The sequence below is a fragment of the Spea bombifrons genome, chromosome 6 (genome assembly GCF_027358695.1).
Source record: "Spea bombifrons isolate aSpeBom1 chromosome 6, aSpeBom1.2.pri, whole genome shotgun sequence".
Classification (NCBI taxonomy): domain Eukaryota; kingdom Metazoa; phylum Chordata; class Amphibia; order Anura; family Pelobatidae; genus Spea; species Spea bombifrons.
Window position 1 is genome coordinate 7,755,116 of NC_071092.1, and position 13,932 is coordinate 7,769,047.

The 13,932-nt window shown below is 43.0% G+C and overlaps 1 protein-coding gene across 1 annotated transcript; it reads right to left on the reverse strand.

Moving 5' to 3' along the window:
- Positions 1–793: 793 nt before the first annotated feature.
- UROC1 (urocanate hydratase 1) lies at positions 794–12,729 on the reverse strand. Its single transcript, XM_053469009.1, has 20 exons — positions 12,598–12,729; positions 10,814–10,944; positions 10,386–10,479; positions 9,639–9,698; positions 8,922–9,050; positions 8,550–8,611; positions 7,938–8,004; positions 7,473–7,616; positions 7,098–7,186; positions 6,692–6,754; positions 5,977–6,156; positions 4,992–5,089; positions 4,794–4,866; positions 4,441–4,565; positions 3,966–4,036; positions 3,575–3,673; positions 3,398–3,497; positions 2,872–2,953; positions 2,026–2,125; positions 794–1,472 (listed from the first exon to the last, which is right to left on the reverse strand). Exons 1-20 carry the CDS (start codon positions 12,724–12,726, stop codon positions 1,320–1,322), a joined length of 2,049 nt encoding a protein of 682 aa, XP_053324984.1. The 5' UTR covers positions 12,727–12,729; the 3' UTR covers positions 794–1,319.
- Between the last annotated feature and the right edge of the window lie 1,203 nt (positions 12,730–13,932).

The window sequence follows — 13,932 nt, forward strand, 5'->3', positions numbered from 1 at the left end:
CTTGGATATTTTGTTACCGTCGTGACAGAGACAGCAGAGGGTGGTAGAGATACACAAAATGATGGAGTATAGTTTGGATATAGAAAGACCACCCAATATGATGTAGAGCACTTTAGGGATAGGGTGGGAATGGAGTGCTCAAATGATCGGATATTCCCCAAAATCAGTCTATGAAAGAAAGGCACTCCCATAATAATAAAAACTATGTAGTTAACTTAATGTACATTACAACAGGGGGCTCAGCTATACCCTATTGTGTAAGCAGGACCCTCTTTATATATGTATCAGTTCATCTTATTCTAGTATTGGAAGACCTTTTGTATGTATGGACTGTAAATAAAACATGTCATTTTGTGAACACTTCTGTCATCTTCTTTATAACTCAAAGCGTTACCGCAACAGCTTGGTATACGTGGGAGTCTCTGCGTGGAGCTTGGCTTCCCTGGGTCTCCCGGTCAGTTTCTTCTATCAGTGGGCAGAGGAGCAGATGCCGGTCAAATCCACCTCCCACCCATCCACTAAAGGCTGTCTGGGGATCGCTCCAACGCGTCACATGACTAACCCTGCCCCTACATAAAGCAAACTTAGGAAATTGCACACTCGGGAGCTTCCCATCTCACCTTCCTCTCCCTTCTATTGGGCCAAACTTCAATCAAGAGAGAAAGATAATAGAAATTGTGAGCGGACGTAGTCTCATATAGTCACACAGCTTGTGTTCTCCTAGCGTTATGTAGTTTTATTAAGTACACAAATCCATAAAACATAGGATGTGGAGAGAGGAAAAATCCTTACAGAAGATGGAAATGCCGGTTTAATCACAGACTGTAGCGGAATCTTACAGTGAGGTCACTCCAGAGATTGTCTCAATACACAGAAAAAAAAGCAGATGAGCAAAACAGCACAAGACATTTCATACCATTTTTCAAGCAGCGTTTCATTCATTTTCACTGTATTCCATTGTTTCTTTTCAATAATTGAAACATTTTTTTTTGGTTTTTCTTCCCATCTGAGATGATATCATTGGTTTTAAAATGCAACATTTGTTATCCCTTAGAGAAAGTTTTTTTATAATGAACACCACAAGTAGATCAGACAACATATTCTTGTGATAGGTTATACTGTGAGTGAAGGTACGGTCTGGTGAGTTAGGAAAACTTTGGTGCGCAGATGTTGTGCACTTACCCCTCTCTCTGCCAGGACACCGGGCATGTACTGTTCTGTTTGGAAGGAGAGGGGTTAATGCAAACATGCCAGTTTCCCAGAATGAAGGTCAACATGGAATAGTAATTCACAGTGTGTTTGAAAGACAACTCCAGGAATCACTCGTGGTTCGCTTGGGATAGAGCCTTCTCCAGGACACCCTTGTCCTTCACCACATGAGGAAGGGTCACTCTGAGACCACAGTTGTCCTCCATGGTCTGAACAATCGTATCATAAGCATTTTTATTACCCGACCAACAGCGCCTGGCCACCTGCAAGAGATGAACGACAAACGTGAAGCTACGCGGCGGGTTGGCAGAGCTATTAGAACCTCAAATGATACAAAAGCCATAAGAAAACCCAAGAATAAAAAAGCTCCTAATAATCTGTTTAATGTAAAGATGTAAAGACACAGAGGAACAGCCAAACAATTGTCTACCAATCCACACCTACTGATCTGCTCAGTTACATTACAACTGAAACCGGTAATATGCAATTGTTATAATGAAACACAAATAAACCTGTCCTTTACCGACCCTCCTAAATGTGCCTGCGGTTTGACTACTCTGCCTCTGGATGTAGCTTTTAAATGGAAATTCGGCAGAGATCTAGAGAAGACGCTAAGCCTTTTAACCATGGTATTTGGTTCAGCTGGTCAGGTAAAGCGTTGTTCATGGCCATTCTGGCACACAAAGGGTTATTATACAAACGAAATCATAGAATATTGGTAATTGTTAAAAATTATTCATCAGTGGCCTCTATTGCCTTTCCATTGCCCAAGGATTCATCTTTTATCTGGAAAGCAAAGATTTAATATAAGCCTACCCCGTTGGACACGTCCCAGCTTAGCATACTTTGAGCCCGAGCTTCAGCCTCCTGGGAGCCGTCCAGAACCAAACCGAAGCCTCCGTTAATGACTTCACCCCTACAAAAATGACAGGCAGAGTTAATCTTGACCTTAAAAAGAGCACCTTTGGGAACAGTGTGAGACTTTAACATACTTGGATGATTGCTCTGCACGTTTGGCATTGAAGGCGGATTTTTTAGTCCTTCTTGTAAACCCAAAATTAAGTTATTTTTAATCGTTCCCATACAGATGATATTTATGTTTGTTCCAACGTCACATTATTTGTAATACCGCAGAGACAAAGTTTATGGACTCTTCGAATACAGCTTCTATGCGAAGCGACCGCCCGTCTTTACCCAACGCTATTTATGCTCTAAATAACGCTATTTTGGGTTTGTTCCGCTATCACGGGGAAATCATCTCCCTGTTTTAAAAGAGAACGGTCACAGCTTTTAGCAAAGATATGCATTTATTACGGGTAGCTCTGTCTTTCAGTGTACTGGTTTGGGAGAAATTTGGTTTCAAACAAATGAGCCTGATAGCTGCAACCCAGGCAGAAGGTGGCATGGTTGGCATATTAATGTCATGCCATCAAGCCCTCTCCTTTCTTCTCGCCCAAACCATACATGGGAATGAAAAGTTAATGATAAGGAATCTTGATCAGTTGAATTACGGCCATGCAGCCTTACACAGTACATGTCTATGTCATAGGCTCTGAGAAGCCGTAATTGTTGCACATTTTACATTTAAAAGATAGAATTGCATTTTTTGGAACCTTTCCTATAGGACTAGCTTTTTACGAGAGCAAAGTCAAATCCACTTACCAGCCAATGCCGCCTCCGTTATGCAGGGATACCCACGTGGCTCCTCTGAAAGCATCTCCCACAAAGTTCTGCACAGCCATATCTACCAGACATATAACGCAACCCATTAAAAAGGAGTAATGACAAGCCTACCAATCTTCCACCAGATTTATTGTATCAATGGATTGTCTAGCATGAGTTGGCATCTCCTTAGCGTTGTGGTAGTCTGGTGGACCTTGGGGATTGTCCCATATAATAAATAGTGTATAAAAATATAGATATATTTACTTTTGATAACTGTCGTTATCATTATGGAGAAGTCCAAGTTCTAATATAAGATATGTACCCGCTGTAGCAGAGGACAATTCAAACAATGGTTCTACATCTTACGTCATTACGACTTGTTGCGGCGAGAAAGCAACATTGGACTTGGTAAAATGATTCCATTCCAATGATACCTCTAATCTATTATAAATCGGTTCCATTTGTGGTGGGGTACTGGTGATCGGAAAAGACGAGGATATAAAACGCATTAAGTGTTACCCACCTGCACAGAAGGCAGAGCCGTCGTATATATTGGAAGTTTCTCTGAACGGGCTGTCCGTCCCACTGACGTCATGATGATCCCGACTAATCACTACAGGAGCCTACGGAAGAAAGCAACGCGTTACCGGACACGGTGCTCACTACCACATCAGAAGGACCAGAGGGCAACATGTCGTACCTTAACCTGGCCTGTAGCTACAGCTTTGTTGATGGCCACAGCAATGGCCACACGTCCTTTCTGGTCAGAGTACAGGATCCTAGCCTGGGAGCCAACAACCTGATAGAAAGAGGCAAAATATGAAGTAATTCATGAGAGCTTCTCCTGGCAGGGAAGGCTGCAACAAGAGCCACAGCAGTATATAGAGACGGCAGCAAAATCTCACACACATTGGGGTAGGACAAACAACTCATAGGCCAAACTACGCATCATGAAGGGTCAAACCAGGTGAGTTTCTGCTGCATGAAGGGCCAGGTATTGATATCAAGAATGCAGAGATCACCTGCTAAAAGTCTAATGAAGTGTCGAACCTTCACCTTTGTCAATTGTTGGAGAATTCTATATTATTTACCAGTTTGTGTTTTCCAGCTTCTCTGATCCATTTTAGGTTATCACGATATTGTTTCTTCACCGCTTCCCCAACTGTGGAGAGGAAAGGCAGGCCCCACAGGTTTTATGCAAATAAAGAAGAGCAACCTAGACCCACAGATCAGGAGCCAAGCCAAGTAGGAAAAGCTAGAGAACTTTGTAAACGTATTGATGCATGCGGCCATCTGCATCTAGAATAAGCATATGGATCCTTTAAAGAGCAGCGTAACACATTGACCGAGCGAGTTCCTCTGAGCCAAACGTTTCCAGCTCTTTCCTTATTATTCCTCCATATTAAGCCAAGTACTTTATGTTTGGATGACGACCGTTTACTCTGCCAGCCTTATCAGGAACGTTGGAAAGGGAGGCCAAACCAGAAAACCGGTAAGTAATCGACACAATTGTTAAATGATGCAAAGAGTTGGGTTGCAGGTCCAATGTTAGCTGAACCCTCATACCTCCTGCCCGTGAAATAAGATCTTCAAGAACAGAAGCCGCGATCTCGTCTGTCACCTCAAGGTCGCCCGGATCTGCGGAAGTGCAAACCCATCGGAACGGTCCAAATCCCAGCGAAAAGATGTTACTGTTCAAAAAAATACAATGTAATTAGCAGATGTTTTGGATTCTTTGAGTTTTTTAAGCTGGTGGAGATTTGCTTTCCTTTTATTAACTTGGGGGAGAGAAATTCTAAGCAAGTCACATTCCCCTCTTTAAATAGAACAACCAAAACACAGCTTAACCCTTAAATAATATTTAATAGAATCCTTCTATACGACAATCACTTAAGGATTATTTCCGGCGATGGCCTTACCCCATAATATGTTGGACGTAGGATGGATATCGAAATTCCGTGCTTTTTCCACCAGGTTTTCCAACATCAGCTCCTGAGTGATATTAGGAATGAGGTTAAATAAAAATATTATTATTTTTTTTTTTTTTAATTACCTCAAATTGGCTCCAGCAGCCTAACCGGTTTGCTTTTTTCTGAATGCGGTGAAATAGTCCTTACCGGCTCTCTGCGCCTCTAGCAGGAAAGCATTTCCATAATCCCAGAAAAACATGCCCGCGGCGGACAGTTTATTGATGGCTGCTATCTGCCTCCTTAAACTGTTAGGAGAAAATATAAAAATATCTAAAAACTCGTATGCACAATACACTTGGCCGCTGTAAAGGCGCACAGACCTGGAGGAACGCAGGATACAGCAGGTGGATTTGTTTTTAGGAAATACCCCCTTGGATCTTAATAGAAGATGACCTTATTGGAAAAATATTTTATAATAATAAAAAAAATAATAATAATTTGTTCTCATTGCTCTCTCACTATCATCCACACTCCGCTGACCGATCTCTGCTTCTCTCGTCTCATTATCAACTCTAAGTACTTCCACCAAAGGGAAGAGTCTCCGCGCAAACACATTCTCCCCAGTTGGTGGAAGTGGGGAGAGGGGCTGTTCCCGTGGCATGTGCTTTGGCTTCACCCTTTTGCAGAAGTGCTCCAAGAGGCCAGAATATTGCCGATGGATTCGGAGGAAGAGAGGCGTCTGCAATATTCTGGCCTCTTGGAGCACTTCCGCAAAATGGTGGAGCCACGCGCACCACAAGGACAGCTTCCCCTCCGTTCCTCCGATCAGGGGAGAGAGTCTGTGCAGAGGCTCCGCTCTCTTGCAGAAGTAGCTGGATTATGGAGATAACAGGGAGAAGCGGACAAAGAAGACAGAAGAACAGGAAGAGACAAATGATGAAGCAGAGCTGAGGAAAAGGAGACCGGGAGGTGCAAATGGTCGGCGGATGGGAGACATTGACAGAGTGAACGAGAGAGAGCCCCTAGGCTTAGTCAGCTGTGAGGAGGATCTGAGGTCTGAATAAAAGGCAACCTTGATTATAATATAAGGTTGTCCCCCCCTCTCTCTATGATTTTTCTGCAAAACAAGTAAAAGAATACCCACAAATCCGTTTTCCCAGCGTGAACCTGCATGGTCCGTTCTCACACTCACCTCTCCTGCACAAGCGGGCGGAAGTGGTCTGGGTCAGTGCGCAAGCTGGAAATGGCTTCATCGAATTGGAGCTGCACCGGGTAATATCCTCCATTGAAGGGGTTGTGTAAGGACGTTTGGTCAGATCCCAGGTCAACGAGCAGCTCCCCAGTCTTATTGTACTCCTCTACCAGCCTCTCCCTGCGCATGAAGAGCCATCATGTTAGTACATACGATGCGTATAGGACAGAGATATACTTGAATTCCAATATATATTCTCCTTGGCTTTGCCACCTTAGCAGAGTTAAAATATTGGTGCATAGCGAGGTTTATCACCCAGGTGGTGACAGATGGCAATGCTACACGTACATCATCTCACAACGAAACAGTTGGCTTCTCTCCCCATTGTTTGGAAGGTAGTAATAAACCAGTTTCCCATTGAAAATGATTTACCCAAATGCATAGCTTTAGATTTTCCTACGTGGAAACATGTCTGCCATTTTACTGTCCACTCTCCAGAGACATGCGATTTTTTAATTAATTTAATTACCTTATAATTTTTTGTTATTAGCATCAAGATGTTGCTTTCAGTGTAATGTTACAGTTCATTGATAAATTCAAATGAATGGGACCCCGAGAACAGATCTTTGGGGTATTCCACACAAAACATTTTTCCAACGGGACGTAACTTTGCAGCAGTCACTTAAAAGAACCAAGTAAGGGGTGCAAGACTTACCAGAGGTCCACGATATTTCCATGGTATCCCAGGCTTAAAGCTTCTTTGACTTTCCTTGCCTTTCTGCAAATATACAGCCAAACATCAAGCCACAAAATACACATATCTAACCATCCCACATCGTTAACCACACATTTTCCTTTTAATACATGTTTTATGAGGATTAAAGGTGCTGTTCCACCTACTCTACTGAATATTACACTTCCATAGCTAGACACACCATCTCTCCCAAGAATAATTATTCAAACATGTACAATTCTGCCTCGTTCATAATTTCCCATGGAGCGTCGCATAGTCTTTTGCGTCACAATATAGGCAAAAATGAAATTGTGAAACAGGAACTTTGGTGATGGGGGATTCCATTACCACGCAGAAGCCCACTGCAGCCGATGGCATTGTTTCTCACCTGATCCTTGCCATGCAATCATCCAGAGAATTAGTCATCTCCATCAGCCATCCTTGGTGGTACCTCTTCTCCAAAACCACTCTATCCACCTAACATAACAATTCATTAGAAAGTTGACGGAGAGGAGAATGGCGGCCTCCTATTTACACAACACCATCAGTACCAAAACAAGGTGAGCAAGCCTTCCAAAGACAAGGCACATGGCATAAGCCCTGCCATTCCAGAGGGTAAATCCATCGCTATACACATAGGGTTAACTTGGGATCAATATGGTTCTTATGGGAATACTTGAATACCAGGACTTGCACCGCTTTATTAGGTTTTAATTATCTCATATGCAATATCTTTAACGAAACCGAATTTTCAAACACTGACCTCAGCGATGACCCCCACACAGCCGACTATCACCGCTGCCTTCGCCTGGGCTCCGCTCATTCCTCCAAGACCTGATGTTACAAACACCTTCCCCGCGAGGTCATCTAACCCCAGGTACAGACGCCCGGCATTCAGTACGGTCAACTGGAAGACACAAGAAATGTAACTTAACAATAAATCGACCTACGTCATTGTATGGGGGGGGGGACACTTCTCACCTTATAGTTTTTATTTAAGATGTATAACTCAGTTATATTTTTATAAAGGATCAATAGGTTTCCGCATTCCCAACAGTATGATTCTGGATGTCTCATAAGCCCATTGATTCTTACTTAAGTCACCAGAGTTAACGCGAAGAGAACAATCCAAAAACTAACACCACCGGGCATCATAGTATTTCTAGAACAATTACATCATTAGATTGTTAAGGCATGCCGCTAGGTCGTTCACCACCACGCCACTTACCACAGTGCCATGCACAATACCCTGTGGCCCTATGTAACAGTAGCTTCCGGCAGTCATCTGTCCGTACCTGGAGAAAAGAAAAGCAGAAATGGTTCGCGGCCACCAACTTTTTTTTTTGTTTGTTTTAGAACTTTTTGTATGTATATTGCCCTGCAGAAAAAATAAGGCATGGAGGAGCAGCAGCAGATCAAACTGCCCCGTTTGCTAATGTTCTTCGCCGGCTGTACAGCGGAAGCCCCTTGTTCAGTGATTCCATTACTGGTGAAACGCTAGATCTTCAACGGGGAGGGCTGGCAGAATTCCGCAAATGGGGAGCCCAAAACTAGTCCGTCAGATAACATGTTCAAATATATACCATCCTGGCAAGTCCAAAAGACATTCACAGAGAGAGGATGTACAGAAAGTCAGAGGAGCCTAGAAAGGACTCAGTTACGATGTAAATGCTCCCTAAAGAAAGTACCCAAAAACGTTTACATCAGGGCAGCTGGGCCCCACCTGCCAGCCTATCCCTTTTTCATCAACTTCACCAATCTATTTCACTGCGTTAAATTAAAAATATTAAACAAATTAGCGGGAAAAAAATTCCTTATGTTGTCAAATGAGTTTCCTTACATGGTGACGCCCATTGCAAACATCTTTTCATATTCTTCCTTGGACGAATAATTGGGAATAACCTAAAATTGAAAGGAAAGACATGCTAAGTTCTAGGCTCACAAATGTATCCACATTTAATCAAGGTTCACTGATCTTTATGAAGAGAACAGAAGAACGAAAGAACCAGCAGGACGCGTTCTGAGAAGATTTGAAGGCAAAGTAAAGTCTCATAGTAGAAGTAGAAGAGCCGTCGGTAAAACTCTTCAAGTTATAATGCCGGAGGAAGTAAGTGATCGATATTTGTTCTCATTTAGATTTATCTCTTACAGATTCCCTGTCTTGATCACAAAGTAACTGAAACATTGCACTTAGACCATTAAGCAGACCCACCATTCCATTGGTGATCACAACGCGAGGGGCCGACGGGTGGCTGGGGAAAAGACCCAAAGGATGACCGCTGTACATCACCAAAGTCTGATTGTCGGTCATCTCAGATAAATAGTGCATAACGATCCAGAACTGCAGAGAGAAAGAATAAAACATATGTGATGCTGTCGATGGTCAACGCTCAGAACACCCCCCCCCATCATAAGCTATACATTGGAATAACTTATAGTTGTTAAGATTTCCGTTTTCTTGATTTCTTACATAGGTTTGAAGCCAGTGTCCTTTATACATTCCCCTGAAACCTATTTCTACCAGCTGGGTAATAATGCTACCCGTACCCACCATCTACACATCACTGCTCTGAAGGGTTGTTGAACCTCTCATTACTACTGAACATGCATAGCTGTTTGCACAATTAATTATGTTGCCCATATGAAAATCTCCCACCAGTCACTCCAGGCTTAAGGATTATTTCATCCACTGCCAGGTAAAACACGGAGTTATGTGAAGAATCCAAGCGTCATTCAGTTTAGTTTCATAGAATATAGCAGGGAAGGAATAATCTCCAAGGGACCTTGGGCATTGATGAAGGCAACAGTGCGCTAATGTATATACTTCACATAGGATCACGTTTCACGTTGGGTAACCTGGTTGTCATCCTCAGCTTGTACTGACTACATTTTTCTATATACAGATACGGTCAATAGCTGCCCCACATACCTGAGCCCAGTTACTAAACACCTGTCCGTTGCCTCCATAGGTGACCAGCTCCTGGGGAAACTGAGTAGAGAAAACAATTAAACCCCCCGTCAGTGCACCCGTCAGATGATCCTAACCCACATCTAACCCACTCAATCCATTACTGTGCCTGCTATAGTACACAACTCACACCGCCATGCGGCAAAATGTGCCCATTCCCATCTGGGCTTCATCATGGATGGTCACTTTGACCCATTTTGAAAGAAAAAAAAAATGCAACTTTAGCAGACTTAAAGCTAATCTAACATTCCTATCATTTTTACAAGGCCCTTCGCATTCAGCAGACACTGCATTTAGGAAGAGATCAGTGACATTTCACAGATCACAATGTACCATGTTATTTATAATTCCGCACATCTGCCCAGCTGAACATCTGTTCCGTGTTAAGTTTAATATGACGTATACGAGTACATGGTAACACAGAAATTTGGATAACTAGTTATTTTATACCTTCAAACATCTTACAATGGCCAAACACATCTCCCAGCACATTACATACATACCGCCAGCCAGCTATAGCAATCAACACTAACATGGATGTTGGCAACAGGGTTCCCGTTGCCTGAAAACATGTGGCTTTTTGAAACATCACAGTCAAAAATATATCAAATGGCAACCGAGGGGTCAATTTCCCCCCTTTCCGTCATACCATTCTTTGAAAGACACAGATACGGGGCTTTACACTCCTCCTCACCATAGATAAAGTACCTGAGCTACATCTGGATCCAGATTATTCATGATCATGTGCATAACAGCCGCAGCTTGCTTGGTCCGGCAGGGATACTCGGTGATGGGGTACGCTCTAGAAGACAACCGGCGAGAAACGGTTTCATTAAATGTAAGGGTTGTGTATTTGTAATGATAATTAAGTCAGAGGCCGTAAGGGCCGGCAACAGTCCACCTCAGGGCCTCCGTGGAAAGTTCATAATACTACCACAGAAAGGACCCAGCCATGGGGTAAAAGATCTCGCATGTAAGACAGTTTAAGGTAAACATTTCATAGGGAACTTTGTCCTCTAAATACCATTCAGTGTGAGATATTCACAAATGGTAGTAGGAGGGACATTTTCCACATTCAACTATTGAGAACGTCGTTCTTTATTTTGCCCAGTAACGTTTTCCAGAAGAAGACTTACTTCATCCTAATGTCGGGGTGAAACCGATACATATAGATGTGACCAAAACATCGCAGCTCCTCGGCAAATTCCGGGGCCAGCGTCTCATGAAGCTCAGGCGGGAAGTAGCGCAAGGAGTTTTCTAGAGCGAGCTGGGGAGAGAAGGAGTGAGAACGGTCACACCGCGTGAAGACTTCTACCCAACAAGCTACTTTGGTCAGTAGAGCGTCACATGGTCAGGGGTCGTGGGGTTTTAGCGACGCACTAGTTGGGTCATGGCAGATAAGACCCATTCGGCCCGCCTAGTCGGACATTTCTCCTGCTGTAAAGACTCAAACGTTAATCAGCACTTGGTCTCGTCTTAGATTCAAGGGGTAGGGGAGGCATTCACTGCTCCATCTGAGGGTCATGGGAGCAAAAAAGAGATAAACAGCCAAGTTTCACAATAAGAAGGAATGATTAACCTACGGGTTGTGAAGATAACCTTCTGCAGCGTTAGGTTTTTACCTTAAAGATATCTTGGCTGTTCCAGGAAACCCAATATGTACTCAGCAGCCATAAGCGCACGGACACTCTTACAAACCCCACAGTCAGCAGAATGCCCCGCAATTAAAAAAAAAAGAGGGAAGAGAAGCCCAGACAAAAGGTTAAAGGAGGAGGACAGAGGGGGAAACGTGAGACTCAGAGCACACAGTGGAAATAGAGCAGGGAGTCTGAAAATATAGGAATCCTAGAGCTGAGTGAGGAGCGAGAATGGGGTTCCCTTGGGCGTCAGGGGGAACCTCATGATTTTACCCCCATCTGTGGGAACACGAGGCCTGTGAAAACAGAGGGAAGCGGACACTAGCCGCTGGCTGACGTTACAGTGACGTGTTTATCATGATGTGAACACGTCACGTAGTGTAAATGTACGAGGAATCGGAATGCAGGGGGGGGTCGGGGGGTTCACAACTGCTGTCCCGCCAAGCTCTACTTCTTTCCCTGGTAGAGCTTAGTGGGACAGTGGGATAGAGTGGCAAAGAAATCAGGACTGTCCCATACAAAGCAGGACAGTTGGGAGCAGGACGGCGTGATGCATATGGCTGCAGGGAGAAAATGCAACATTTGTACCTATATACGCGGGGTCAGCAACATGTAAAAATGAGTTGTTTACTGGAAAAGCGATCAATCCGCGGTTCAAAATCACAGTCTTAAATTTAGTAAAACTGCAGGGTTTTAGGGCCAGTTGTAATGTTAGAAGGCATTTATTCACTGAGAGGGAGGTAGATAAGTGGAACAGCTTTCCAGCAGTGGTAGAGGTAAATACAGTGAAGGAATTTAAATATTCATGGGCTAGGCTTATAGCTATCCAGAATATAACCCAAAGACTAAATACGCTTTTACCAGCTAGAAAGTGGGCAAAATAAAAGGGTCAAATATTTATAATATAAAAACACTTTTTAGATCTTTTCATTACTGCGATTATCGCCAATAGAGATAAACCTGATTTTAAGGTCCGGCTTCAAATTAAAATGTGAAGGCTTCTATTATTTAAAAAGTTACAAACTGGCCAAACTTCTACATACTGCATATAGACCACAGGTGGCTTTACTCACTTGGCTCATTTAAATCAACAAGAAATTAACCCATGTGTTGCCAGCTTGATATGTCAATCAGTGGCATTTATTTACTAAACAGAGATTTCATCTCCCAGCATTTACATTACAAACCCCAATGTGTTTCCCCGATCCATGCCGACCGTATAATGTTTTAATGAAACCGCCGTGCAAATGAGGACACAGCAGATAAACTCATTATTTGCCTACCTTTTCATCCTCTGCAGAAAGCCCCGGGGTCCTTTTGGGGGCATGGGGGCAGCCGCTTACCCTCGCCTTCTTAGGGGGTAGTGGATTTAGGGGAAGGCCAGCACAGAGCTCCTGTAGGCTGCTCATCATTAACGAACCCAAACAGGTCAAAAGACTGGAGACGCAGACGGGCAAGGTGTTAGGTATTAACCAAAAAAACACCGTGACACGCCCACTGTTTAGCTGAAACCCTATTGGCTAATAAGATTTGCCAAATTAATATGTTACCTGGTCCTATCATGTCCTGGACACACAGAAAATTGCTTAACTTCTGTTTGATTACCGACATTTATGCTACAGCCGTTCCCATCGCCATTAAAATGATTACATTTAAAGGGATAAAGTACTTTGTTATTGCTGTTCATATGTCGGGAGTATTTATTAAAAGTGATTCTTGTGCAAAGTTTGAAAAGTGATCTTATCGCCATAGTGACCAATGACTTAGAATGGCTTCTAATAGCACCACTTTGCAACACTTTACACCGTAATCCAAAAGTTTAAAAGAAAGAGTCGGCTGTTATATACACAGTATTTTTCATATTTTCTAACGTCAATTTATGGAATGATATTCACAAGAAGCATTCCAATAAAAGCCATGGGTTTATTCATAGGAGCGCTGGGTGTCTGCGCATGTTCCGTCTGTACATGTGAATGCCCAGCCCTGTTGTACACATAGATGGCATCATGCCATAGGAGACTGGTTTAGTCTGAGACAGAAAGGCTAAAATATGGGTGACTGTTCCTTTAAATAGTGACATCAATAGTGATAGTGAACATCAAATAGAATTTCACTATAAACAGCTTCTTAAAAAGTAATTAAGTTTAGCAGAATGGGTTAAATCCTGACCCCTATGAATCCTATATGTTGTAGTCAGTCTATGTACTATGGCAGGTTTTGGGCAGGGGTAGACGTTCCCCAGCTGCAACCCAAGACCCCCTTTGGGATAATAGTATTCTAACCCATTTCCTGGACCTGCCGTGCCTGTTTTCTGCTCGACTTGCCTAAAAAAGGGGCCAATGTTTTTTAAGAGTGCGTGAATGTATATCCAACCTGTTACTCGATACCCAATGCCCAATACTCTAATGGCTATGAGATGTCCAATGTAATTTAACCCCTAAAAAGAGGACTGGGGTTGTCAATCAAATCAGGAGTAGGGAGCAAAAGGCTTTGTTATGGGCATTTTAGTATACCTTTCTCATGTATCAATGACTACACCTGAGATTTTGCCCTGTGGCTCAAGAAATAAGGGCTGATTATTGAGTTATTATTGATTAGTGAATATTTATGTGTGCATG